The sequence below is a fragment of the Drosophila miranda genome, chromosome 4, assembly GCF_003369915.1.
Source record: "Drosophila miranda strain MSH22 chromosome 4, D.miranda_PacBio2.1, whole genome shotgun sequence".
Taxonomy (NCBI): Eukaryota; Metazoa; Arthropoda; class Insecta; order Diptera; family Drosophilidae; genus Drosophila; species Drosophila miranda.
In genome coordinates this window covers 18,599,477-18,626,621 of record NC_046677.1, presented here as the reverse complement: position 1 = coordinate 18,626,621, position 27,145 = coordinate 18,599,477, and the positions used below count along the sequence as shown (strand labels likewise).

The following is a 27,145-nucleotide window of genomic DNA, read 5'->3' as shown; positions in this document are numbered from 1 at the left end:
AACCGGGTCCAAAGAAGACGGGGAAGGAGACTGATTCGGTCCACCGTCTTCAGGCAGCAGCCGCAGCGAGGGGGGGCCCGAAAAGCCAATCGGGTCCTTCCAAGTCGGGTGGCTCCAAGGGCGAAGCGGATACCGGGGTGGCTGCCAAACAGAGCGTAATCGCGGCTGGTAAACGCACCGGGACCGAAGAACCAATGGGAGCCCCGGCGGGCAGCGTCTCTGCACCACGGGGTGGAAAGCCGTCGTACCAGGACAGGAGACGAGCGGCTTTCATCCTGTCCAACGAAGACCCGAACTTCAAGGCGTCAGCCGAAGGAAAGGAGCAGAGGCTGTGGGCCTGCTCAATCCTTCCACTGTTCCAGCCAGCCAAAGCCGGAAAGGGCGCAGCCAAGGCCCCCAACAAGCGGCAACGCTCAGCGGAGGACCCCGCAAATCAGCCAGGCCAAGCCCAGCAAGCCAAGCGGGTGAAGACCCACCTCACGAACCGGTCGTTCGCTGAGGTGGCGAGGGGCAAGACCCTGATCGGTGTCCTGGACAGGGGCGCCGAGGACGGCCATGTCCCTCGCGATAAGTGGCACCTGGTGGAGAACGAGCTCCAGGACCGGTTCCTACTGGAACTGGAGGAGAACGGCGGACCACCGCCAAAGTGTGAGGACGCAGGGTGGCATCAAGGCAAGGTGAAAGCCATCGCCTGCCAAGACGCTCGCTCTGCGGCCCTCTACATGAAGGCGGTGGCGGCCCTAAAAGAGGTCTATCCAGGGGCGAAACTGGAGGCCGTGAAGTGGGAAGATGTCCCTAGTCGCCCGAGAGCCAGAGCGTGGGTCTCGGCTAAGCCTGCAGAGCCTGAGAAGATCCTCAGGTTACTGCAGATCTGCAACCCCCACCTTCCTACAGCCGATTGGAAGGTGGCAAAGGTGGAGGATATCCAAGGGCAGAGGCGCCAGATCATCCTCGTCCTAAATGAGGAATCCATTGATCTCCTCGCAAAGTCGGACGGTGTAGTGGATTATGGCTACAAGAAGGTCACCATATCCACTTACAAGTCCGATCGCAAGGGCAGGCAAGCGGAGGTCGAGCCAGACCCGGAGCTGCCGGAGATCCCGAAAGAGGGGGCCTCGTGCGAGGACATCTTGGACGACTACGCGTTGGACGAGAGCGACCTAGCCAGAGGTCTCAGCCACATCGTTGTCGGGGAGGAGCCGGAGTCCCCTGACAGCGATCTAGAAGCAACAATGGTGGAGGCGAGCCTCAGGAATGTCGTTGACGCTCCTGCAGATAAACCTCCACCATTGTAAGGCAGCATGCGCTGCTCTACTGCTCCACCTGGCCAAGGGTGGAGCCGACATAGTCCTCATTCAGGAGCCCTGGATCCTCGGAAACAGGTTCTCCGGTCTGAGGACTTCTGACTATAAGCTATATGTAGCTGAAACCGCAGGTAAAATTCGTACCTGCATTCTTGCAAAAAGAGAGTTGCACTTATTTTTGCTCCCAAATTTCAGCAATGAAGACCACACCGCAGTGAGCCTCGAAGGCCAGGAGCGCTCACTGAGGATCTGCTCCGCATACATGGGGCATGAACAACCAGACCCCCCTCCACACGCGCCTCTCCGGGCTCTAATCGCAGACTGCTCGGCCAAGGACATCGGCCTAATTGTGGGGTGCGATGCCAATGCACATCACTGTCAGTGGGGAAGCACTGACACAAACGAAAGGGGTGAGTACCTTTTCAGTTACTTACTGACCACTCAGATGGTCTTACTAAACCGGGGTAGTGATCCCACCTTTATCATTAAAAACCGCAAGGAGGTCCTGGACCTCACGCTTGCCTCTCATGAGATACAGCGTAACATTGTATCCTGGAGGGTCCTGGAAGAGCACTCCTTCTCGGACCACAGGTACGTGGAAACTGTCTTCTCCTTCTCAGTACCGAAGCCAGTCCAATTCCGGAACATCAGGCGGACAAACTGGACTCGGTACTCTGATTACCTCTGTCGTGTTCTCCCTGAGCCCCCATCTGAGGAGGAGTTCTCCACGGAGGCCACGACTCGTCTTCTTAAGATCTTTACCGACGCCTGCAATAAGGCGCTCGACAAAGCATGCCCCTCTGGCAAGAACAGAGGCCGGATGAAACCTGAATGGTGGAATCCGAAACTGGGTGAACTCCGGAAAGCCTCCCGGAGACTCTTCAATAAAGCTAAGGCTGAAAACGTTGAGCAAAACTGGGCCGAATACAAGGCCAGTCTGTCAACCTACAACAAAGAACTTAGAAAAGCCAAACGCGCCTCCTGGCGTAAGTTCTGCAGCGAAATCGAGAGTAACTCAGAAGCCTCACGCTTGCGCAGAGTTCTCTCGAAGACAACACCCACCCTGGGCTACTTGAAGAACACCGACCAGTCGTGGACTACGTCCAGCGAGGAGTCGCTAAATCTTCTCCTAAATACCCACTACCCTGGCTGCGATGAAAACAGACCCAACTACCTCGCGCCTCCTTCTGTCGCCTCAAATGCCATCCTGAGACTGCTAAGCCAGGAGAACATTTCCTGGGCGATCAGAAGCTTTAAACCCTACAAGTCCGCGGGGCCAGACGGCATTTTCCCTGCCCAACTGATTCACGCGGGACATAAAGCACTAACTGGCTCAAAATAATTTACGAGGGAATCTTCTCCCACGGGTGCATTCCTGACACCTGGCTTCAGACCAAAGTCGTATTCATACCCAAGGCAGGCAAGCCCTCGCACACTGCCCCAAAAGATTTCAGACCCATAAGTCTATCGTCTTTTCTTCTAAAGGCGATGGAGCGGCTCCTAGGGCTGCATCTAACGGCGTGCATTCCGTCCAGTCTGATCTCAGACTCCCAGCATGCCTATCGGAAGGGAAGATCCACCGAAACGGCCCTACACTCGATCACATCGATCATCGAAGAATCCCTTAATTTTAAGGAGTACACCCTAGTAGCCTTCCTCGACATAGAAGGCGCCTTTAACAACATCCTTCCGACCGCCATCACGGGCGCACTGACGGATCTGGGCGTTGACTCCAGGACGGTGAGCCTGATCGATCAGATGCTACAATGCAGGACGGTTGAGGCATCACTGGGGACGTCAACGTGTACCAGATTTGTCAGCAGAGGCACACCGCATGGCGGAGTCCTCTCGCCCCTCCTATGGAACGTGGCAGTGAACACACTGCTGCGGGAGATAGAGGGGGGTGGCTGCCGTGTGGTGGCGTACGCGGACGATGTTGCCATAGCATTCTCCGGAAAATTTCCGCAGACGTTGTGTGAGTGCATGACAAGTACTCTCACAAAAAGGTCGAAATGGGCAGACAAATGCGGGTTAGGCGTCAACCCGTCTAAAACGGAACTGGTGCTTTTCACTAGGAAGTACAAAGTTCCGGTACTGATTCCCCCAAGACTATGTGGGGAAACGCTAGTCTTCAGCAACAACGCCAAGTATCTTGGCCTAATCCTCGATAGAAAGCTCGATTGGAAATTGAGCATAGAGGATAGAGTAAAGAAGGCCACAGTGGCCCTCTATACTTGCAGGAAAGCCATCGGACTAAAATGGGGAATGACCCCCTATATAGTTCGGTGGCTCTACACCGCCATCATACGACCAATCATGCTCTATGGAGTGGTGGTATGGTGGCCAGCCTTGGACAGAAGGGCATGCCTCAATAAACTCAGCAGAGTTCAACGCATGGCAGAGCTATGCATAACTGGCGGGCTACGCACTACTCCAGGGGAAGCCCTGGATACTGTGCTGGACCTCCTTTCTGTGGATCTCATGGGAAAGAAGGTGGCAACACTTTCCGCCCTCAGAATGAGAGAAGCCAGACTGTGGAAAGCATCCGCGGTTGGGCACTCGGGAATCCTGATGAGACTCCCGCAATTACCAGAGAGGACAGATTACTGTATCCCCAGTGATCACCTCTCGACGCCCTTCCAGGTATCAATCCCATCTAGGGAGGACTGGGAGATGGGCGAACCAGGACCTGCAAATGCGGTCCACTTCTACACTGATGGCTCAAAGCTAGACGGCCGCGTGGGAGGCGGAGTCTACTGCAGCGAGCTGAACATCCGTCATTGCTTCAGGCTCCCGGATCACTGTAGTGTGTTCCAAGCGGAGGTTGAAGCCATCAAGGAGGCCATTTCGATCGTCTCCAAACTACTTCTAGATACGCACTTAGTGTGCGTCTTCTCGGACAGCCAAGCAGCTATCAAAGCTCTACGCTCAATGTCGTCGAACTCAGCGACCGTAAATGACTGCCGCAGGTCTCTGCACGAGATCGCAGAGCAGTTAGATCTCTTCCTTATATGGGTCCCCAGCCACAGGGACATCGAGGGGAATGACGCCGCCGACGAGCTAGCCAGGCAGGGTTCTACGATTCCTCTCCTATCGGAGAGGGAGCAAGTAGCGATGCCTTTGGCTACGTGCAGGCTCCTAACGCACGAATTGTTCGAGCAAAATGCCAATAGGAGATGGCAGCAAACCGTTTCCTGTAAAGTCTCAAGATTGATATGGCCATATCGATCGAAGAAGCGCTCAGCAGAGCTGTATAAACTCAGCAGAGCACAGTGCTCTGCAGTTACTAGAGCCATTACGGGACACTGGCAGATCGGCACTCACGCCTCTAGACTGTCAATCCCTCATAACGACTTCTGCAGGAGTTGTCGCGACGAGGAGGAGGAGGAATCGGTCCCCCACTTCTTCTGCCACTGCCCAGCCCTTGGAAATCGTCGTCTTCGTATTCTCGGGGCCGCTTTCCTCACGGACATTTCGGACCTGTCCGTAATCAAACCAGGGACCTTGTCCAAATACATCAAGCCACCGGATGGGACTGCCCTTAACCTGCAGTAGTATGCTCTCACGGTTCGGGCAACGCGAAGGGGCACATGCCCATGCGGCAACACAACGGACCTTTTATAGGTCCAAGTGAGCTTGGGGGCGGGAGGCTCTTATCCCCCCCCTCCCGGCTACCGCCTTCACCTAACCTAACCTAACTGCTGTTAGGATGTTATTTTATACTCGTCTAAATACTAGCTGCAACCATATAATTTTTAATGGTATATTCAAAAACATGGCGTACAATTTTGGCTCTCTCAAACCGTGCTTCCCAGCATAATTTATTGCAATGGATTGAGTCTATTTATATCGTTCTCATTTATTCACATTTAAGCAATTTCGCTTTGGCGCGCACCACTCGTATTCAGTCGATAGTATCGCTCTCCGACTGCTTTCTTTGAAACGGCTATTGGCTCTTTTTGAATCGGGTACTGAATCAACCATCATTCCATATTATTAGTATTCTTTTCCGCAATCTAACTCAAGTTGTATCCTGTTTAAATAAATGGGCTTCGTTTTCTCATTCGTATATTTACGATATATATCTGAGGGTTAGACGGTCACACTGCTGCTCTCTTCTGCAACGAAAATATGAGTCGTTGTTTTGAATGGGCTATAAATAAGGGTATGGACGAGAGGCAAGAACAGCCAAGGCAAACTGTTGGTTTCGTATGAACCTCACCTCGGCAAAAAGCCGGTTTCGTTTTCAAGGTATTTTGGGGCAAACAGGGTGGATTTTACCTGCATGCGTTGCATTTTCTGGGCCGTTTTACCTGTTGTCCATACCCTCTTTCTCCTGCCATTATGTATCTAACTGTGTAGATACCGTGTAGTTGGCTTGTAATAAACTGGGTAAAAATTTTAGAAACTGAACGGAAGTGTCAACGAAAAAAAGTGTAGAACAACAACTATTTCGTGTTCCTACAAAAATTGGATTCTTTCTTTCAAAACGAATAAAAGTGCAGTGCAAGCGATCCTCCATACTTATTATTATTATTATTAGAGTCGCGTCTACAATTCGCATAATCCCACGCGAGCATCGAACATTCTCCAAGACCTAGGTAAGCTGTTGAAAAAAATGGAAAAGAAAATGGCGTCACATGCCACCACACACATATATGTACATATGCACATAGGCAAAGACACGGGCGCTAACCTAACGAGCACATTTCCCTTTGTACTCATTGTTGTGATATATAGAAATTAGGGCGGGAGGCGAGGAAGAAGACGCAGAAGCACGCAATTGAATTCACAAGGTAAGTTAAGGTAAAAGCATTCAAATCTACATCACGTCACAGCGGTGACAAGAGACCAAACCAAGATTCTGCCCTTGGAGCACTATGTCGGAAGCCATGAGCGCTCCTCCGCCCTTGATACCCCAGCTGCAGGAAATGCAGCAGCAGCAGCAACAGCAACAGCAACAGCAGCAGCAGCACCAGCAGCAGGGCAACTCCGTTGCCCAGCAGTGGACCAACTACGCGTGGTACGCCAACCAAAATGCAGCCGCCTACCAGCAGCAGTACCAGCAGTACTGGTACTATATGCGGTACCAGCAGCAGCAGCAACAGGTAACCTCAACGATAAGTTCGTCGAACGCACCGCCCGGATTTAGCAACGCCTTGGCAGCGCCACCACCTCCGCCCCTGGGACCCCCTCCACCACCACCCAAGTCCACTCAACCGATCAACACCAACAAGTTGCAGCAGCAGCAGCAGCAGCAACAACAGCAGCAAAAGAATTTCGGAGGGATACGTTTTAACTTGAACTTAAATCAGAAACGCTTGGCGAACGCACCCAATCCGCTACAACAGCAGCAACAGCTGCAGCAGCAGCAACAACAACAACAACAACAGATCCAGCAGCATCAGGCAGAGGCACAGCAGCCGACCCAATTGTTCAACAATAATAGCAATATAAATAACGTTATCAACAAGAAGAAGCGGAAGCGAAAGAACAAAAACGCGAGCTTCGAACAAAGCGCCTACAATAATACGTTTAACAATATAGCCACGCCCATAGCCCCACCGCCGCCCATTATCAGCGATGTGGTGGAGCCCAGCACACCAGACCTGAGCAAACCACCCCCGCCCCTGCCCCTGGCTCTGGCCGCCAATGCTGAGACCACCAAACCGGAGCCGAAGGGTTCTCCAGCTGCTTCTGCAGCGTTTAAGCGTCCCAACAACTTCCAGATGACCTCCAACGACTCCTGGCCAGACTCGTTGAATCAGTACGTTGCTCGGTGCTACTTCAAATGCAACACGGACCTGGACAAGGACCAGATAGACATATGTCTGAAGGGCAAGATCATGGCAGCGGCCAATCGAAATGAGCTGTGGACCAGAGACTGGGACAACGAGCCTATGCCGACGGTGCACAGCGAGCGAGACGGCATCGAGGTGGTGCTTAGCCACGCCACGCCTCCCCAGCCAGAAAGGAGCAACTACTTCAACAAGAAACGTGAGTTGGAGCAGGAGCGGGAGAGAGACCGGGAGCGGGAGCGGGATCGGGAGCGGGAGCGGGAGCAGGAGCAAGAGAAGCCGGTCAAGTCACCGAATGTTAATCAATTCAAGCAGAGGGCGAATCAATTCAATAAAATGACATCCAGTTACGGCCACCAGCAGTCGTCGTCGCGGTATTCCAGGAGTCGTTCGCGGTAAGTCTGACTGTGTTCGTTGCGTGCTGGTCAAAGTCCCTAATGTCCCTCAATTGAATCCACTTGCAGGTCCCCGTCGTCTTCGACCTCATCGAAGTACACTCACAAGAAACGTTACTCGCGATCTCATTCACGTTCGCATTCGGGTTCCCGCAGCAGCGATGCTGTCAGTCCGCGGGTGCGTAAAGTTCCTCGTAAATCGGGTTCCAGCGAGTCTTTGGATTTCATATCCCTAAGCGCAAACCTCTCGCGCAAGAAGCAGAAAATGCTAATGAAGAAAGGCAAAAGACTCGCTGCAGCAGCTGCAGCGGGATCCGCCGCGGCGCACACTGGCCACTCCAAGAAAAAGCCGCACTTCTATTCGAAACAATCGTCTGTGGGTGGGGCCGTTGATGATGACATAGCGCGCTTGCAACAGCGGGCGGCACGTTTCTCGCAGCAGGGCTCCGGCTCGGCTAAGAAATCTGTCGTCGCCATTGCAAGTTCGCCTTTTGGTTTCACCACGGCCAAAAACCGGAAGAAACTGATGCAGCAACAGCAGCAGCAGCATCTTCGTTCTGCCTTCTCCGAGGATGTGGACCCGGCTAGCGGCTTAGATTTGCTCGATTTGCACATTGTAGGAACTTGTAGGGACTTAGAGAAATCCTTTTTGCGCCTGACAAAGGCTCCATCCCCGTCGGAAGTGCGGCCCGTCGAGGTCCTCACCCATTCGCTGTCCAACGTGAAGAGCAAGTGGCGTGCCAACCAGGATTATCATTATGCGTGTGATCAGTTGAAGTCCTTAAGGCAGGATCTAACTGTAAGTGCTGCAGCAGCCGTTTACCGGACCATATTTTACAACCTCTTGTTTCCTTTTTTTTGCCGACAGGTGCAAGGTATTCGCGATCAGTTCACTGTTGAGGTGTACGAGACCCATGCACGTATTGCCATGGAGAAGGGCGACCACGAGGAGTTCAATCAGTGCCAGACGCAACTGAAGATGCTCTACTCCGAGCTGGGTGGCCAGAGCCATAACTCCATGGAGTTTACGGCATATCGCATACTGTACTACATCTTCACAAAGAATACCTTGGGTACGTCCGCCGATCGCCGTCGATCTCAAGCACGGATTTACTGTAACTATATTCTCCCTTCTCTGCAGACATTACCACAGTCCTGCGCTCGATATCAGCTGATCAATGCGAGAATCCTGCCATTGCGCATGCCCTGCAGTTTCGCTCGGCCTGGTCGTTGGGAAACTATTGCAAGTTGTTTGCTCTGTACAAGACGGCGCCCCTCATGTCGGGCCACATGATTGAATGGTTTTTGGAAAGGGAGCGCAAGGCTGCTCTGCGAGTCATCATTAAATCGTAGGTGATGCCGCTTCCCCAGTGACCAGCTACTAATGCCTAACGTTTCTCTTCCAGCTACCGTCCCAGCATTAGCGTCGAATATGTTAGCAATATCTTGGCCTTCGATAGCATTGAGAAGTGCAAAGAATGGCTCGATACCTTCAGTTTGCCTTATGCCGCGAGCGGTGCCCAAATCGATTGCAAAAATGCCGCTGCCATATCCATTTGAAGCAATCCACTTAGAACATAGATACACATCTGAGAGAAACACATTTACCCCTGTGTACCTAGCATTTCCGAACTTCTCGGGGCCAGGTACACGGTTTAGGAACGCGTATTCCCCCATCCGCGTGTAACCAATTTGTAAATATTTTAGGTATTTTTAGTGCTCGCGTTCCCCTGAACAATTATTCAGAAAATTCAAAACAGAACGTGTTGGTGTCCCCTTCAAACCATCTCTTACCCTGAACCAGCGTCCCCCCACTTTGGATTTGTCTACGAAACGATAGAAACTACCTCAAACCCTCATTATTTGCCAGAACAATAATTCATCTTTCGGCTACAAGGAAGGACACGATCTGAATCAACTGGCTTTGTATCCACCAGCAGGGGAGAAACTAAATGGAAACCCTACGATTGTTCCTGGATGGAATCGACGATGGGATCCAGGCTCGGTGCTTTGCGGATTTCGCCGGATGGGATAAACTATTTCATTCAGGAGCTGGCCCTAACTTTGGAATTGGATGGAATCGGGTTGAACGAACAACGATTTCTGCATATTTTCATCGTTGGTCGCGAAAAGTTTCTGATTAAATATTGCAGAAAACCAACCCATTCGATATTAAAACTCTAGGAAACCGTACAGGGACCACGGCTGCATCAGAAATGATGGTGGCTCGAGTAATGTCCGCACTTCGGTCCACTAATAACTCGATGAAGCCTCAAAAACATCGTGAACTAACAAACTATTGTTTCAAAAAACAAGAGAGCATCGTGAAGCCATCGCCAAACTCAAAGAGCTAACGTGTGCTGTGTGCTGCAAACAAATTTTTGTTTCTCTGTTTTTTTTAAATATTATTTATTACTCTTTTCCCTTCATTTTTAAACTAAATTAAATTTAATTTAAATTATTGAAACGGTTTATACTAATGTCTTGTCTCTCTATTGTATACCTGTATATATACAACCATCACCACCACCATCACCAGTACCGGTACCAGTACGAGTACCAGAACCAGAACCAGAACCAACTGCAGCCACGATGCGACGCAACAAGCAGCCCAACGTACGCCGCAATCGCCTCGGAAGATCAAAGTCCGGCCCCGACACATTTTTGGAGTACGGCCCGCCTCTCCCGTCTCGCAATCATCCATCCATTCAAGGGAAGCCAGCAAGTTTGCGCGCCATTTGTAAGCTCTTCCAATTTTAATTCGTGTCATTAAGTGGGTCCCCGTTATGAATTGGCTAAGATTATTGAACAAAACCATTTCTAGACTGGGGAAAAGTTGAAGGAAAATACTACACCATGTAGTGAATTGTACAATAGACTAGTATTAGTGCTAATTCTATATTTTTAAGCTAAGTTTACCTGTTACATTTACGTTTAACCTCCATGATGTTGGAAAAAAGAGGGAAAACAACCCAAAAATATTAAAGTGCATCTTTCCACAGTTCCGGCACAAGATGCGAGCCTGTTGCATGAAAAGTAAAACTAAAACCCCGCTCCTAAAGAATAAACTGAGAAAAAACCAGCAACAAGTGTTTTCTTCCTGGGAGCTCCCGTCTCCGGCTCCGTCCTCTCCTTCCACAGCTCTCACCTTCCAGCCACACGCACCCGGAGAGCTTTAGCCGGGACACGAGCCAAGCGGCCCGCCGATGTGGGGGCCCGAGCTTTTTCAACAACACGTAGCGGATGCTGTCGGAGGCTCAACCCAACCGCTATTTAAGGATGCTGCGTTGCTGCCTTAGCCTCAGTCAACGCGCGGCGTTCGTTGGCAGAAAACAACATTCTAGTGGACCAACCAGCCGGAGAAAGTCAAAGGCTTTGATTTCTTTTAAGAGCATCCTTCTGTGTTCTTCTCTTGTGTTCTCCGTGTGGTGCAGTGGCCAAATCAAAGACTTATTCATTCAAAATCTTGTCCATCGGTCCGGTGTGTGAAAAAGTTATTCATTTCCAATCATGTTTACTGGTTGAATCGGCGTTAATATCCCCAAAGAGGTAAAGTAATCGCCTACTTATGCGGATTCCACACTATTTATTGGAGATTATAGTGTAAGACGACACTGGCTTAATAGATTTAGGCGTGTTCCAAAGTGAATCACATAACATAAAATACATAACTGTACTGAATTGGAATGACTGAACAAAATGAAACACAATTTACTAAAATTGATTGTTTACTTGAGACATTTTTTTGTTTTCAAAACTCATCAAAAACCAGCGATTTAATAGCATAATGCCTTACAATATCCCACTCGTTAGATTGTGAAAATCCCCATTCGAAATCTTGAAGTAATCCAGTAAATTCTGTATAAGTAATAACCAAAAAAACAAATCATACTTTTCCGGTACTGGTTGAGAACTGGTAATTCCAATCAGAAATAGTGACACAATTATTAAAAAAAAAATTCTTTACTAAAAACATTTTCTTAAAAAAAGTGCATAAATTGTTGAAAAAAGTAAAAGTTTAGTTCAGGGATTTGACAGAATGATTCATGAAGATATCGGATATGTTCGAACGAGAAAACTTCAGTTCGTCATCCAGATAACAATCCCGTTAACACTCGGAATTAATCATCTGAAACACCACATCACACTTTTCCGGCTCTGGTTGATAACCGAAATCCACAATTACAAAGACTGATTAGTCACTTAAACTCCAGTATTGCTGATCCAACGGTATTAAATCGGCCCATAGCTGACGAACAGCAATAGTCGTTTGCTAATAGCACACAGCAGTGGATGTAAAGTACAATCTATTGGAAATTCCGTCTGAAATCTGATATTACAAATGGTTCTCTGAAGTGTTAATAGAGTAATTATGGCCACAATAATTACTCAAATCTGGGCATCGCAAGGCTAATGCCTAAAAGACGGTTGATTAATGTTGGCGGAGTTTTTAAATCCCAGTTGCATGTGAATCCCACTCTGCCCCCAAATTGAAGATAATTAATGGAAGTGAATCATTAATAAATGGCCCACTAATAAATGCCACTCGAACCCGACCACTTGACGCCCATTAAGTACTCAAGTTCGTCAAAGAGCTGAGAATGTACTCCTCTCATGGCAGTTATAAAATATCTTCTTAACTCGATTTCCAGCGCAAATTGAAAAACAATTAGCAGGAAAAATGTTCTCCCGAGCGAACTTTCAGTGGGCGCTGGTATGGGCCCACTTCCGGTGGCCCTGTCCCAGCTGCCGACGTTGAACGGATGACAAGCTTGTGACAGGCCGGCCTCCACGGATTTCTCCGTTTTGTTAAAGGGAAATAGAAAATTCTAATGTCGCTAATGTCAGGCCTGCAATTGTCCGACTGCACTGAAGACGCTAGGCCTGTCTATTGAAAGCCAGCGAAACGAGCTGGCAGCGAACAAAGGATTAGGCTGGGAAATTGGAAAGAGTACACGAGTGTTTATATAATTAAAATCCATTTGAAGAAGCTTCAGTCTCATATTAAACATGTAGACATTATTCCGGAAATTCCATTTGTTGATTAAGTCAAAGGTTTTGGGGTTTCGCCTCCGCCGCTTGGCAATAGCCCCGCGCAACGGTTTCAATTGAACTTAAACCTCCCTCCTTCGTATACGCTATATTTAAATGTGTGTTACCGTGTTGGGGCCGGGCTCCAAACATCTAAACAATACATAAGCATCCAACATTGACTATCAAAACGGCAGCCGCAGCTGAGTCTGACATTACAAAGAATAGCACAAGTATAAATTTCCCGACATTATGTGTGAATATTTCATACGTGCACACACTTGTGCACTCCTATCTGGCTGGGGATGGCATTCATGCCAATCCATCGCTATCCCTTTCATATGGAAATGGGGAGCCAGCCCGTTTACCTTTTCGGCCCCAACTTAGGGATGGCCACATGATTCTGTCCACTTGGCGGTGGCGTTTACTTTGAGTATCTTCACCGCATCGCATTGTATCCACTCCCCATCTGGGTCTGGATGGATTTTAAATTGCTAAAAGTGAATTTCGGGTAAACGAGAACAGGTTACAGACATGAGTTGCGGATTTGCAATTTATTCAATTTATTAAAATATTTGGGAAGCCTACAATTTTGACTTTTATTGAACGTATCCATCAATGAGCGATTTATCTTGCCAAACACCACGTTCAAATGATTTCTACGAATAGCGTAGTTCTTAGTAATTAAATATATCCCTCACATTGAAAAGTGTCCGAATTTGCAGGTCGTGTCCCGCAGGGCCATTGAGAAGACGTCTCCATTTATGGTCATTCTGGGCACATCATTGTCATGGGAGTTCTTACGAGTACGTAATCCCCTTCCAAATCCTAGCCAAAATGCGATACACCTTCATTCGAGCCAGGACTCGCACTTGACCGCAAGCGTAGGCGGCTCGGGGCCTTTGTTGGTACCATTTTGGTGCCTGTTTTCCCACACCCACACCACTGCCTGGCCAACTACTGAGCCCGTGTTGGGTTGCCCATTTAACTGGGTTTTTCTTAACAGATTTTCCGGTTTTCAGATTTCCTCCTTGTATTTGTATTTGTATTTTTGTCTGCTGCTTTGCATTGTGCATGCCAGCTTTTTCTTTCGGTCTTTTATTTACACTGTTTGCTTTTGTCTTTCAAATGTACGATTTCCGTTGGTCTCGGTTTTTTTTTTCACGCGGCTGTGTTGTCATTTGAGATAATACTGAAAGCTTTCTGCGTCTGTCGTCGTTGTTATGGCTTTGTTCGAGAGTTTATTTTAAAGCAATTGATTGGGTTTAAACCGATGAGGGGGATGGGGAGGAATTTTGGTAAGGAAAGCTGAGATTTGCATACTGCCGCTGTGGAAAATGGAAAGCAATTGGGATTGAATTATCCTTTACTGGCGGATCTTATCCATTATGTGTTTCCATGCGCGGAACCCTTTCATGTTTCTTCGTGTTCACTTATGTTTAAGTGTGTAATATACCTACACACGTGTACATTTGCTATTTGTAATGTAAGGTAAGAGGTGGAGAGACCAGGTAACAGGTAACAGGTAGAAGGATGGTAGGAAGGCACTTAATAGGGCCATATTGCCTAGTTGCGGGCTGCTAGGGGTCCGTCGAACATCTGGCTCTGACGATGCTCCGTATAATGTCGGCCATAATACAAATATACAGAAAGGCACGCAAAAAACACAATTATTTGTGTAACTATTTAGTACATATGTATATCAGGGCCTCATCGGGGTATCATAAATATGATAATGCCACAAAGATATAGAAATTAAGATAGGAAAATGATTATTAAGCTTCGGGTGGGCTTAGATCAGATTGTTGCTAATATTATTAACGTTGTAATTGTTCTTTAAAGCTTGAACCGATTAAAATTATAAGCACGAGCGGAAATCGGTTACGATTGGGTGTATACGAAGATCGTGGAACAAATTTTATATTTAATTAGTTTTTAAGTAGATATTTGGGATTTTTGGATATTTTCATATTAAAACTTTTTTTCGAAGCTATTCGATTGGAAGGTACTGCAATTCCACATTATTTCATTATTTAATCCAGTTCAAATACCGCTCATCTCGTTCATTTTGAAATCAGCCAAGACTTCAAAACAACAACAAGTATACCTCAGAGGCTCTGTCTCTGAGAGACTTGCTGGCTTTCCGCAGCTCCCCAACTTCCTAATTACCGCGGCGCTTATTAGTTGGGCAACGAGGAGGGGCAGCAGGCGCAGATAGATGGGAGCCTGCACATTTCAAGCAATTAAAAGTGTCTTTATGGCACTGCCACAAAACCAGAAGCCACTGCGCGGGCTTCGTGATAACTTCTCTTAATCAAAAAGTGACGAAGCTCCCACTGCTCTATGAAAATTCAATTAGTTTACCTTTAATTTGTGGCCGAAACGGGGGCAGAGTTATTTTTTCGTCTCCTAAGGCTGCTCAGGGGGCACGGGGAGACTGATTAACGTTTGAAAAGTTGAAGACAACAGCTGTTGAACCCTTTCGCTGGCGCCCCGGCAACCGGATTCGAATCGGTTTAACCTTTCACGCCGAAACACTTTTCACGCTCTTCACTTCTTTTGCGGCAGATGTTGCATCCTTTTTCTTGAAGAACATTTTCTTTCGGTGCTCGTTCATTTTTTGAGTGTCAGATGTGCTTCAAGAAAGTGTCAGCGCTTATATATATATTTAAAAACTCTTAGATATACCCTGATAGCAAGCAATAGGTTAAATTTAATTAAATCTATTATCGTTTAAAGAAATTTGTAGAAAAATATTTGAATTTGCGTTCTGGCTTCTGTGGTGCGTTTCATTCAAAGAGATCGAAGCATGAAGGACTTGATTAGAGGAGATCGTGTTTCTATTCACCTGATACCTAGTCCTTCGCAATTAAGAACCTACTCCGACTGTGGCAGAACTTGTCGAGTTCCAAAAATTCAGTTTTCGTGTTAAATATTTGCGCGACATTTAAATTAGTTTTATTCGCATATTCGAGACAATCCTTTTGTCACAGAGAATCACCGGACGTAGAGCCACAGCCACAGCCACGTCCGGCGAGCCGTGAACATGCTGGGCATCTGATATAATTTTTTTGTATTTGGGGCTTTCGTTTCATGGTGTCCAAGCCCCCATTCAAAACATTATTGGCTGCCAAGCAAAACTGAATGACTGGTGAAATCGATTAGGCTTTGATGATTTTCTGCTACTGGCACATCCCCATATGGCACAGATGAGTAAGGGCACTATCCCCAAAACCATATTCCGTTCAATGAGCACTCCACGCACATTAAAACTCGAAATCCATTGTCGAAATATTTACTTGGCTGGCACCCACACACCCCTCCTTCTGCGAATGTTCCCGCCACTCCTTTGTCTCTCTAATTACCGTCTAATGGCCAGATTCTTATTTAAATCAGTTCTCATAGAATAAAGGGGTATATTGTATTCCTGAAAATTTTACCATCTCTTGGAGGATTCCATATATTTTTGTAGTCGAACCTCGCTCTATATGGACTCTACTATAAAAGGGTTTGTCATTGAAAATTGGAAAACACTGTAGCTTAAGAATGTTCGAAACGGCTTCCCATGTGTACTGGGTAAAACATTGTCGAGTCCCTCTGCAATAGCAATAATCGTTTTGTTTAATGACAAAATTTGTAAAATGGCTTCAGCAAATCAAAATACAAATGAAAATGACCGTAATTTTCGCTTTATTTTGTTTAATTTGCTTTTATTTGGGGCGGCGTACTTCTGGGTGCGAGTGTTTTTTGTTTGTTCAGGCTAATCAATCAATCAATCAATTAATTGCCCGGCTGGCTTTGAGTACATAAGTCTATTTTTGTAGCTAAAAGCCAGCCTTTGTGTTGCTCCTGTTTCAGTGGCTACGATCCTTAGGCATTTTGAGTGGGTGGGGAGGGAGTGGTCTGCTAGGAGGATGATGTTGATGGCAAACATCAACTAACATTAAACGAGTGCAACGCTGTAGTCGATATTCCAACTATAGAGTGGCGCAGGGATTGGTTTCTTAAAAACGAATTAAAAAATGGTTACTTATTCTGGCTTAAACATTTCCCTGGTGGGTAGATTTTGACGACTGACAGTCCTTAGAAAAAAATTAATTAAGAATTAAAAAAAAACCTATGTATTTACATACTTCCTGTTCTTAAACGTAACCTTATAAAGTTTCACAGTATTTAAAACATCTTTCATCCATGTGGTTCCTATGACAGCTTTATGTTTTGCTCGTTATGATTTTACTCGATTTCTTCCGTAATTCCTTACTCATATAAGATCAAACCACTTGAAGTGAGGGAGTTACTCCAGATCCTTTACAATCTGTTGCAAAATGTTTACGCACTAAGCTGAAAGTAAATGCAATATACATATGTACGTACTTGATGGTATTAATGGTATCAGAAACACTTTTGGCCATATACCATGTACCAATTCCATATACCCCTACTCCCTCGAGTACCACCGGGAATGAGCTTTTGCATGGCTTGTGCCTGTTTGCACTCACTCACCCGTTCGCTGGCGGTCGTTTTTTTTTCGGTTATTTTTACAGTTGGCATCTGGCATGCTCCGCTTAGTTTTATTAGCTTTACGTAGAGTACCCCCAGTACCTTCTATACCCGTATTTATGGCTGTCCAAATACTAACACAACTTTTCTGAAAACTTTTCAATCTGCAGTAAACCAATTGGATGTGGCCACTGAGTTTTTACACGAGAATTTAATCAAAAACTTGAAGAGGAAGCTGTCGAGAGGTTCACCTGTTGGCTGCATTTTAAACGAGCGCGGCGAGCAATAAGCGGCCGAGCAGGTTGGTCGAGAGCCCGCCAAAGGAGGCCCTGAACAAGATGTCGCAACATTTCACGTCGATACTTGAGAACCTGCGTTTTGTGGCCATCAAGCGGACGACCAACACTCAACAGCAGCAGCAGCCGAAATCGACTCCCCCATCGCCGTGCGTGACGCAACAACAAAATAGAACAAAAAGCAAATCTCAAACAGCGCCAACGGTAAATGGCAATGGACTCTTGAGCACAAGTCTCGATGCCGCTAGCGGCGGTGGCGACTCGTCTTCCAGCCATGAAGTGGACCACAGTGGCGGAGCACCCGCCCCAGGAGTTGGGGCAGGAGCTGCAGCAGGCCCAGGAGCGGGCGCATCGACGTCAAGTGGCGGTGGAAGCAGTAGTGGCACGCCACTGAAGAACCACAAGCGCGCTAGCATCTCCACGGCGTCGCCTCCGGTTCGAGAGCGCCGTGGCACCAACACAAGCATCGTTGTGGAGCTGGACAGTGGAGCAGCGCCTCCTTCAGCCGCGACGGCGGTGTGCGTCGCCTCGGGCAGCGGCACGGCATCCGGCAAAAGTTCACGGGAACTTTCGCCATCGCCCAAAAACCAGCAGCAGCCAAGAAAAATGTCGCAGGATTATCGTTCGCGTGCCGGCAGGTAACAGTTGCATTTCTCACAAGCGTATCAGAGGGGATAACTCGTACGAGTACGAGCAGGTGTGACAAATTGAGGGATATCCCAGCAAAGACTGTTAAACATGGGTACTTAGGGTTAAACTAGACATGTGGTAGTAGTGTAAAATATGAACACGATTCCACTGAGACGCGAAACCGAGTTCGAACGACCATTGTACAGGCAAGGACCGTCTAAATAAGCCGCGGAAATAGCTTAAACGGGAACCGAGGAACCCACGTTATTCACCTATTATAGGGTCCCTGTATTTGTTTTTGTTTTCCCTTTGCCCCTTGCACTTGTCATCAACGCACAGATTCCAAAAGCTTTAAGCTGCAAATCCAATGGTATTCGAGAGCACAGGAGAAGGAGAAACTTTCAGATGAGCTATAGATCAGGAGAGAGCTTTAGTGCGAGCAGTGGAGTGCGCTCTTTGTAAACGGAAATGAAAAAAGAGACCGGCAATTTTTTGTCATGGGAGGGAGGCCCGACCTCAGCCCGAACCCAGCCCGAGCTTATTCGAATGAGGGTTAGATTCCGAGCTCAGCACTTAGCTACTATAATTCTGCGGTCACTGGATTGTCCCCATTTTATCAGCTATTCTTTTTCTCTGTAACTTAATCTCTATTGCAGCTTCATGCATCTGGACGACGATGGACGCAGCGTGCTGATGCGCAAGCCGATGCGCTTGAAGAACATTGAGGGCAGGCCGGAGGTCTACGACACCCTGCACTCTAAGGGGCGAGAGGTGAGTCACGTCTGAGCAAGGGTCCTGGGCCCGGGGATCTGGCTGTAATTAGCCCCAGCACGTGGCTGAGACAAGGTCTGGGGACCAAGTACTGGACGGGCACGAGTGAATGTGCAATAAACGGGCAGTAAAACAATTCGCAGAATGTTCTCTGGCTGCCTCTACTGGGTCTAAGTGCAAAAAGTTTCGGCTCGGAATGCATACAGAGAGAGCAGGAGCAGGAGAGCTTCCACAAGTAAAAGAGGGAATGCATACTTGTAGGAGTTATTTAATACTCTGATGGCTCTTAGTCGGCCATGTAATTGTGTGTAAGTTTGCTAGTTGTGTGACTGCCTCTCTATCCATTCGTACATGCACATGTGTGTGCATATGCGTTCGTGGGCGTCTGCCCGTTTGTGTGTCTTCCATGGGAACGTTTTACAGCAGTTTGTTATGTAAAAGTTGGCCAAGTGCGTGCCCAGGACTGCGGATTAAACAGAAGGCCATACTATTGCGGGCCTAGTGCGCTCTCCCTTTCCCTTTGCCAGACAAAGTTTTTGCATCGTAATAAAGTAGCTTGAACTTACCCGCTTTTCCATGTTTCTGTATGTTGTGTGTGGTCCACAATTATAAGTATGTACAAGTACTTATGTACATGCAGCTGCGGTCACTATAGACCCCCGCTTTTTTTCATATTTGATAATTTACAAAACAATACTGTCCAGCTAGTGAGCTTTTTTAGTAGCGCAGTTTGCGGTATTTGTAGTCAAAAGTTGACGGTTGTTCCGGTTTATACACATGGTTTATCGCGACGAGAGCACAACAAGAACGATTAGCGCGATTTTAGACGCGGTCCGATTGAAGAGCTATTCGACGCGCAATTGACGAAGTGCAAGAAGTGCCAGGTTCAAGGGCAGACGGGACCTAAAGCCCGTGCCCGTGTAAGCGAAGCTATAACAACGCCCGACAGATCGAGAGAGCGATGGCGGAAGCTAAACGAAAGAAAGGAGATAGATGAAGACGAGAGAGACCGACTGCATGGGCTGCAGCCGTGCGTGACGATATATGTACATACATATATGTATGTACATATGTAGAGAACAATTTAGTACGGCAGGCAGTGCAAAGTTTATATTCATAGCTCGCAAATAACTGTTGACACTTTCGGCGTGTCTGATAAAAACCTCTCATTGACGGACACATTGAGAAAATGGACTGAAAAGACCCGATCAAATCTGTTTTTGCTCAACTCGCTCTTCGCTCAAGCAAAGACCGATTTTTTCACTTCTCTTTTGTTCCTGTTTTTCACTGAGCATCTTGTCGCGAGTGAACGAACAAAGTGTCTTTTGCGTATGTATGCGTGCTTGTACGTGTGATGCTTATGGCAACGATCAATTTTTGTGAATTCTATACGGTTTGAATATTGGAGCTTAAAATGAATCGTGAAAAGCAAAACGAAAATGTTCGTTTGCCAATTTTGCAAATAAATATACATATTACAATACAATAGCCCAAAAGATGCGGAAAACATGAATAAATAAACATATACACGAAAAAAAAACTAAAAACACTTTACTCAGACACTTTTTTGGTTCTGCTCATCTAAAGACACTTTTGCTGTGAGCGCTTGACCAAGTGTCTCTCTAAGTTGTTATTGTGAGACACGATCGTGTGTCGGGCTCACCCGAAAACCCGAAACACATAACACAAGCGAAGAGACAAAAAGTGTTCTGCTCAGTGAGAGACCGTGTCTTCGTGGTCTTTTTCGGTTTTGTCAGTGACGAGACAGCAAAGGGAAAAAGTGTTGACCGTCGTTTGCGAGCTATGTTTATATGTAATACATATATTCTTGATCAGTAGGAACAACTGAACCGTTAGCGCTCGTTCGTGCGCTAGTATGTATTATGTGTTAGGCTTGTATTAAGTTAAGTAGCGGCTTAGAGAGAATGCAGTAGCCTTTTCAGCCCATTTAAGTGTGCTGTGTTCCATGGCAAAAATAAAGTTTTATTAAGAGATTTTCCTGAAATTTTCAACGGACATTTGGCAGCTATTACGAGCCAAATTGCATTATTTAATTTACACACCTTCAGAGGGACGAATAAGTTGCCCAAAACTGATTCAGCAACTGCTGTGGGGGTTGTGTGGTGCAAAGCTCATTAGGGCGTCGCGACGTCAGGGTGCAAGCTGCTAATTGCATAAGCGAAGAGTCGGCAGGGTCAGAAGTCGCCTTAAATTTGTGTCACCTAACCTCAATTATCTAAGGAAGTGCCCCGCTGCACTCTGCTCGACTAAACCAGAGGGCGCCAAGTGGCAGTTACAGTTACAGTTACATTTAACAGCCACATCTACAGCTAGAGCCTCGGCTGCCATGCTAATTAAGTCAGCGTCAGCGTCAACGCCGACGCCAAAAGCGGAAGTGGCGCTACGAATCCTTTATCAGAATCAAATTTCATTTCCCCACGGCCCTGTCCTTTCCACTGTCGCCTCCTCTGCTGCATTTTAATATGCACAAAATTATGCAGTGCAAAAATACATACTACACGTTTTCCAGTCCGCCATTTAAATAAAGTACTACCCTCGAACAAGATGCAAGCGGAGGACTGGCCCGCTCAGGTGATTATTCCGAGTCGTGTGAAATTTCCTTCTGAAGCGTAGCGCAAGCGATGGGCGTGACAATCAAAGTCCCAACCATCATCCAAACTTGATAAGATTCTCATCTATGATTCAATTACCCGAAAGTTGCTCTTGAAGGCCTTGCGTTCCAGCCATATCTCGGCTTTGGCTTTACCTTTTTGGGGCCACAGTGGTGCATTGCCTTTAATCCCTCTCTGCCAAGTACTGAGCCAACTGTGTATTTCTCATTTGCATTTGTATTTCCGAAAAGTAACTTCGTTTAATTTGGGTGTCAGTTGCATTTAAATTTCAGTTAAGTGAACGGAAGGTGCAGTGCAAGTGGCAGAGCGTTAACTGGCCCAGAATGCAGCTAATATTCGAGTTCCTCTCGGGGGACGGATCTGGTCCGGGACTGGCATACTGTAAGCTTCCTGGGGAACTCTTACGAATGGTTGTCTCTGGACTACGACTCGAAGTTGTTCGGATATATTTGTAAGACATGACATGCCTTTCATTGGAACTATTTTAATTAATTAATTAATTAAACTCTGTAAGGGGATAAGTCTCTTATCTGTCTGCAAGGCAGGGTACTCGATATTCGGTGATGCTTGATGGATCTTGCCCCACAGCACAGCCGACAGCTCTTTTGCCACTTGCCCGAGGAGGAGAGCATAATTTTAGAGAAAACACCAGGAACAACCAAGAACAATGAAAAAGTACGAATTTGGCGAGGAGCAGTAGCAGGCCGCGGAGAAGTGCACTCTCCACGCAGTCGATTTGGGGCGGCACGTGGCATGTGGCACGGGGAAACCCAAGCTTACAAGCCAGACTTTACGCGCCCCGCTTCCTGTGGCAAGCGTGTCTATGTGCAAGTGTGTCTTCTCGCATTTACCCGCACTTGCCGCTCTGCAGCTGCCGCTCTGCAGCTGCAGCAATTTCCGTTTCCGCAGCCGAACGGGCGCTGCCTGCTGTTTATATTTACATAAAACAATTTTGGACAACTTTGAGTGCTACGAGTCCCGGGCTGGCAATTATTTGCATTCCGGCTCTGCCAGCAAAAATTTCATTTAATTTGCGAAAAGCGAAGGCAGCCTCTGTGCCTTCTGGTTAAGTGTTTGGTCGCTTTATGAGATCTCAGTCCGCAGAAAATGCCTCTTCCTGCCTCTTCAGGTTGGGGCTTAATAGAATGGTAACCCTTCCAGTTTCCACCTAGGAAATTTTTGTCATGTGCCGTCGGTAGGTAATCATAGTACAGGCATATAGGTAGTGCGTTGCTTTTGGAGCCCGGCCTCTGCTCCTCTGTTTCTGTTGCTATTGCATTCTGCATAAATTTGCGCATAAAGTTGGCCATAAAGTTGTGCAACCGAGTGAATATTGCCAAAGTTTGTGCGGTGGGCGAAAGTGTGGAATAGGTGCCCTTCTGTTCTGTGCATACAAAGCTATCTTGGCTATTTGGCTTGGCTTAAAGGGGAAAATGCTTGGATGTTTGTTGTGGATGGGCCGGGTGTGAAGCCGAAATTGATAGGACTTTCTGGCCAGTATAAGTCAACCTTTAAGTGAGACCCCAGAACCCATTCCAGCCTCTCTTCATGTCTTTTTAGCCCTTTCAACTAAAAGAGATGTGAGCCTACTTTAATAAATTTAAATTCTGAAATTCTGAGAGTCGGATATCAACAACATTTTCGCCACATAGTAATAAAAACAATAAAATATATAATAAAAAAACGATTGGGCTGAAAAATCTTTGTCTGAAAAGGTGCTTCTGTTCAGAAGTCTCTATAATTGGCTCTTAAATTTCCACCAACGCAAACCAGATGGGTTTCTACATTCTTAATTCTCTTTTTATCCTACCTAGTCAATTGTTTCGCAATCGTTAACCAGCTTAGGCGTGTGAGTGGCACTATTTAATGACATCTTCCAGCCTCGTGCACTACTTCAGCTCCTTCGAGGCTAGAGAGTTTTTATGCAGCTCTTGGCTAAGCCAATTCGAGGACTCAACTGCCTGGAAAAACAAACTAATTATGACCGCGGGTGCGGGTGTCTTGGGCGCTTCGTGGGGCAGGAGGCGCGAGGGTGTTGAGTAAATTAAACCGTCGGGAAAACAAACCGTGAGGAAAGGTAAAGAGACCAGTCGCAAATGCCGGGTGTACGTGGAATGGTGCAAATGAAAATTACAACGACACGCACCATAAAAAACAGCATGGAGCGAGCGAGGCTGGAGTCGGATGAAGCTGGAGCGAAGGCGGGATGGCGGGGAACCGTCCTCAATTGACAGTGAAATGCTTTCTAAACGATTCCCGGAGAGAGCCCCAGCCACTGGGGGGAAGGGACAGACAGAGACAGACTTTTGCTTTTGCTACTGGCTTTCTTTCTTTTTTTTTTTATTAATTTCATTTCATTGTTGCTCTCTGGCAACAATCTTCATTTCTCCGCTCCGTAGCTGTCATTCATCTTCATTTGTCGCTGCGAGGGAATCGCCAATAAAAATTTAATTACCAAAAAGAGCAATTATGTTTTTTTAATTAAAGCTGTCAAAACACAGGGCCACTAGACTTTATGACTTATTTATTCCTACCCCTCCGTTTGGCAGATACTCTCCTGCTCCAAGGGAACTTGCACCAGCAGCATCATGGGCATCGGCAATGCGCCTGTCGAGGCGCGCAAAACGGATCTGGTGCTGGACCACGCGAAGGACTTCTTGGAGCAGTACTTCACCTCGATAAAGCGGTAAATGTTTGGCTAATGAACTCCCATAGGTCCTAAACTAAAGCGTTATGCAAAATGCTTTTCCGTGCCCATATCTTTTATCTCCTTCCCAGCACCTCCTCCACCGCCCACGAAACACGCTGGAAACAGGTGCGCCAGAGCGTGGAGACCTTGGGATATTATCAGCTAACCGAAACCGAGCTAATTTATGGCGCCAAATTGGCCTGGCGCAATTCTTCGCGTTGCATTGGTCGCATTCAGTGGTCCAAGCTGCAGGTGAGTGCCGCACTATCTAATATACGCAATTTATGGTTTAGTATCTTAACCATTATCCAAAGCAATTCAGAAAACTACTGGCCAATGGCCAATGAGAATTTTGATAACTTCAACAGCCGGCCTGACCTCCGTTCCGTTGCATTGTGTCTCGAGAATATTAGTCTCCATCATCTGCCACAAAATATGATGGCAATTTATCAATTCAAATTAGGCCTAGATATTCATGTGCAATTCCCGAAATTATATGGGTAATACACCCACTGAAATAGTCGGGCGAATTTGTCAGCGCCCAAATCGCAGACAAATACATGTCTTTCCATTATCCAAGATTTATGCGTGTTCCAGCAAAATGATAGATGCCTAGACGGCGACTACTCGCAGAAGGGATGGCAAATCCAGAGACAAAGCCAGCATTTGAAATGCAAATCCTCGTAAATTTTAATTTTACCCAAGAAAGACAATTTGGCCCAGGGGCAGAGATTTATTCATATGAATGAGTACGAGTGCGAGTATATACAAATTATAATGATCAGTAGTGGCACAGAAAATGGCTGTCTGTGCCTGGCAATGTGTGAAGGAACAGATTTTCATTTACGCCTGAATGATTTGCATGTGTCTGGGAGTAGAGCTGGAATGGCAGGGAGCTACTGGGGTGACACTAAATTCACCTTCAGAATTTACTTAGCATTATTCAATTTGTTCATTCATGGATGCAGGAGTATATTCGTACATATGTACATGAATATATGAATTTCCCATTGCCTTGTGCTTGTCAAAGCATATTTTGCTTTTAGAGTAACATATTGTATATGTGTTCCTGAATCAAACGAAATGTCATGGACTTAATTTTTGAATGTGCCTTTGAAGTCCCAAGATTCTGTAGCATTTCTTGAAAGCCAAACTTTCAATCGGTAGAAAAACAATTAAAGCTTTTACTCACATATATATCATACTTTGGAAGCCCATAGTTTTTGTCCTAACTAATTAATAACTTAATTGCTAGTCAGCATTGGAAGCCACTGCTATTTGTGTCTTGGGCGTTGGAGGTCTTAGAAACACATTATAATTTTATAGTTGGTATGTCCTTCCATGTAATGGTTGTGAACAGAAGACAAAATACTTGCTTTAAACATTCACTGAGTACACTTTTATTATTCCCTTTGGTTTCCATCTCCCAACCTAAACGAAACAGCCAAAATATTCTTCCTTTAAACTTCCAAAATGTATTTCCAAATTGTGATTCGTAGATATTTGGTATGATAATTTAATTTAAGGCCATGACGGTTCATAATATGGTGGAAACGCATTTACCACAGTTTTTCGAACAGCACTAGGCGAAACGAGAAAATGGGAAAACTCTGATTTAAATGAAATGGAATATGTGTGTTGTCCCCACGAGCACTTCAAAAGGGTTGGGTTACGTCGGGTTTGTTTCCCAAACTTAATTAGGAAACCCGTTTTGCTTGGATTTTGCCCAACAAAAAACATGACAAAAGCCAACACAGCAGAAAATCGTGTGAAAAAGGGTTTGCCAAGCCTGAAATGAATTTCAGTTTCGAGTGGGTCGAACACAGAAAGCCCATAAAGCCAAGTGTAAGTACTTTACTCTGGTCTGGCCCCAACGGAGATAGCCCCAAAAAACAGGTGTGAAAAAAGAAATTTATGCGATTCGTAGAAGCTCAAGAGATAGAAACAAAAATATATTGCAAAAAATTCATTGAAGCGAAATAATTGAAAAGGGATGTCAATGGACGAGTATGATTTAGTTGCAAACAACGTAGGACCCCCTGGCTAAAAACCACACAAATATATATGTATAGGTTACACAGAAATTTGTGTCACATTTATCATGCGCCCCGTTGGCCGGCGCGCAAAAACTTTCGGACAGTTGAGGGCTGCAGGAGTGGCCCTCCGATTCCATGTAGCAATTGTAGCAATTGTTTGCTTGTACTTTTTGCTTGTACTCGTAGTTGCTGCAAGCATTTGAATATTTTAGTTAATTGAAACTTTGCGGAAAAGCAGCGGCCCCGGCCACGAGTGGCATACAAATTCAAATTGCGAGTGAGACGCTTCTGGGAGAGTCTCTCGTTTTGCACGGATTGTTGTTGACTCGAATAATTAGTTTGCCATCTCTGTTCCAGGTCTTTGATTGCCGCTATGTGACAACAACAAGTGGCATGTTCGAGGCAATTTGCAACCACATCAAATATGCAACCAATAAAGGCAACCTGAGGTAAGTGGCGGTTCTAAGGTAAGGGAGAGTCACCCCTGACTGCTAAGCCACACTGGGAGTGAGTGGAGAGCCAGCCGATAAATATAAAAGTAAAAACTGTGCAGGTGTTTTCTGGACCAATATCCGGCGGATATTTTCGAATTTCGTGGCCAGTTTAATTACCAGCTTATGGTAATTAGTGGGAGCAGAACATTTTCGATGCTCGCTAATCGCCCTAAGCTGTGGAAATGATGCAGCTGTTCGGAGTATTCGATACGACTGGCCGCATTCCATATTCTCTTTGGCACATAATTTCGAATTTTCAAATAATCTACTCAGCGTCTGGCAACGGTTGTTGGTGAAAAGTGATTGGCAAATTATGTTTTTCCCTGCTAATTGGCCAAATCGAGTGCGTGTGTGCCGCCAGTTTTGCTTTTCCATAAATATTTGAAAAGTCCGCCCGTCACTGGCCCCATCGATGTTGCACTTTTGACTTTTCACACACATTGGCATAAGTACCCAACGGCTTATAGTAGCTCGGAAAAGTTTGATTGAACTTTTGCTAGCTTAAAGCGAGGTGCCTTTAAATTGTTGGGAGTTTGCTTGCCTGTTAATTGATTGCGTAAATTCTTTG

General features: G+C 46.4%; 2 protein-coding genes across 2 annotated transcripts in view; both read left to right on the top strand.

Moving 5' to 3' along the window:
* The first annotated feature begins 5,672 nt into the window (after positions 1–5,672).
* On the top strand, positions 5,673–10,579 carry LOC108163305 (leukocyte receptor cluster member 8 homolog). Its single transcript, XM_017298518.2, has 6 exons — positions 5,673–5,905; positions 6,045–7,497; positions 7,567–8,296; positions 8,366–8,570; positions 8,639–8,846; positions 8,904–10,579. Exons 2-6 carry the CDS (start codon positions 6,185–6,187, stop codon positions 9,055–9,057), a joined length of 2,610 nt encoding a protein of 869 aa, XP_017154007.2. The 5' UTR covers positions 5,673–5,905; positions 6,045–6,184; the 3' UTR covers positions 9,058–10,579.
* Positions 10,580–10,814: 235 nt separating this feature from the next.
* LOC108163699 (nitric oxide synthase) overlaps positions 10,815–27,145 on the top strand; it is a 37,005-nt gene continuing 20,674 nt past the window's right edge. The window contains 6 exon segments of the mRNA XM_017299134.2: positions 10,815–11,046; positions 17,199–17,962; positions 18,611–18,725; positions 23,908–24,044; positions 24,137–24,299; positions 26,441–26,532. Coding sequence (XP_017154623.2) covers positions 17,367–17,962; positions 18,611–18,725; positions 23,908–24,044; positions 24,137–24,299; positions 26,441–26,532 — 1,103 coding nt within the window. The 5' untranslated portion in view covers positions 10,815–11,046; positions 17,199–17,366.

What these genes read in the sequence shown, in the direction of transcription:
- LOC108163305 (XM_017298518.2), top strand. Translation starts at nt 6,185, where the DNA reads ATGTCGGAAGCCATGAGCGCTCCTCCGCCCTTGATACCCCAGCTGCAG. An exon ending in CCTTAAGGCAGGATCTAACT is followed by an intron (nt 8,297 to 8,365) that starts GTAAGTGCTGCA and finishes TTTTGCCGACAG; the next exon opens with GTGCAAGGTATTCGCGATCA. An exon ending in CTGCGAGTCATCATTAAATC is followed by an intron (nt 8,847 to 8,903) that starts GTAGGTGATGCC and finishes TTTCTCTTCCAG; the next exon opens with CTACCGTCCCAGCATTAGCG.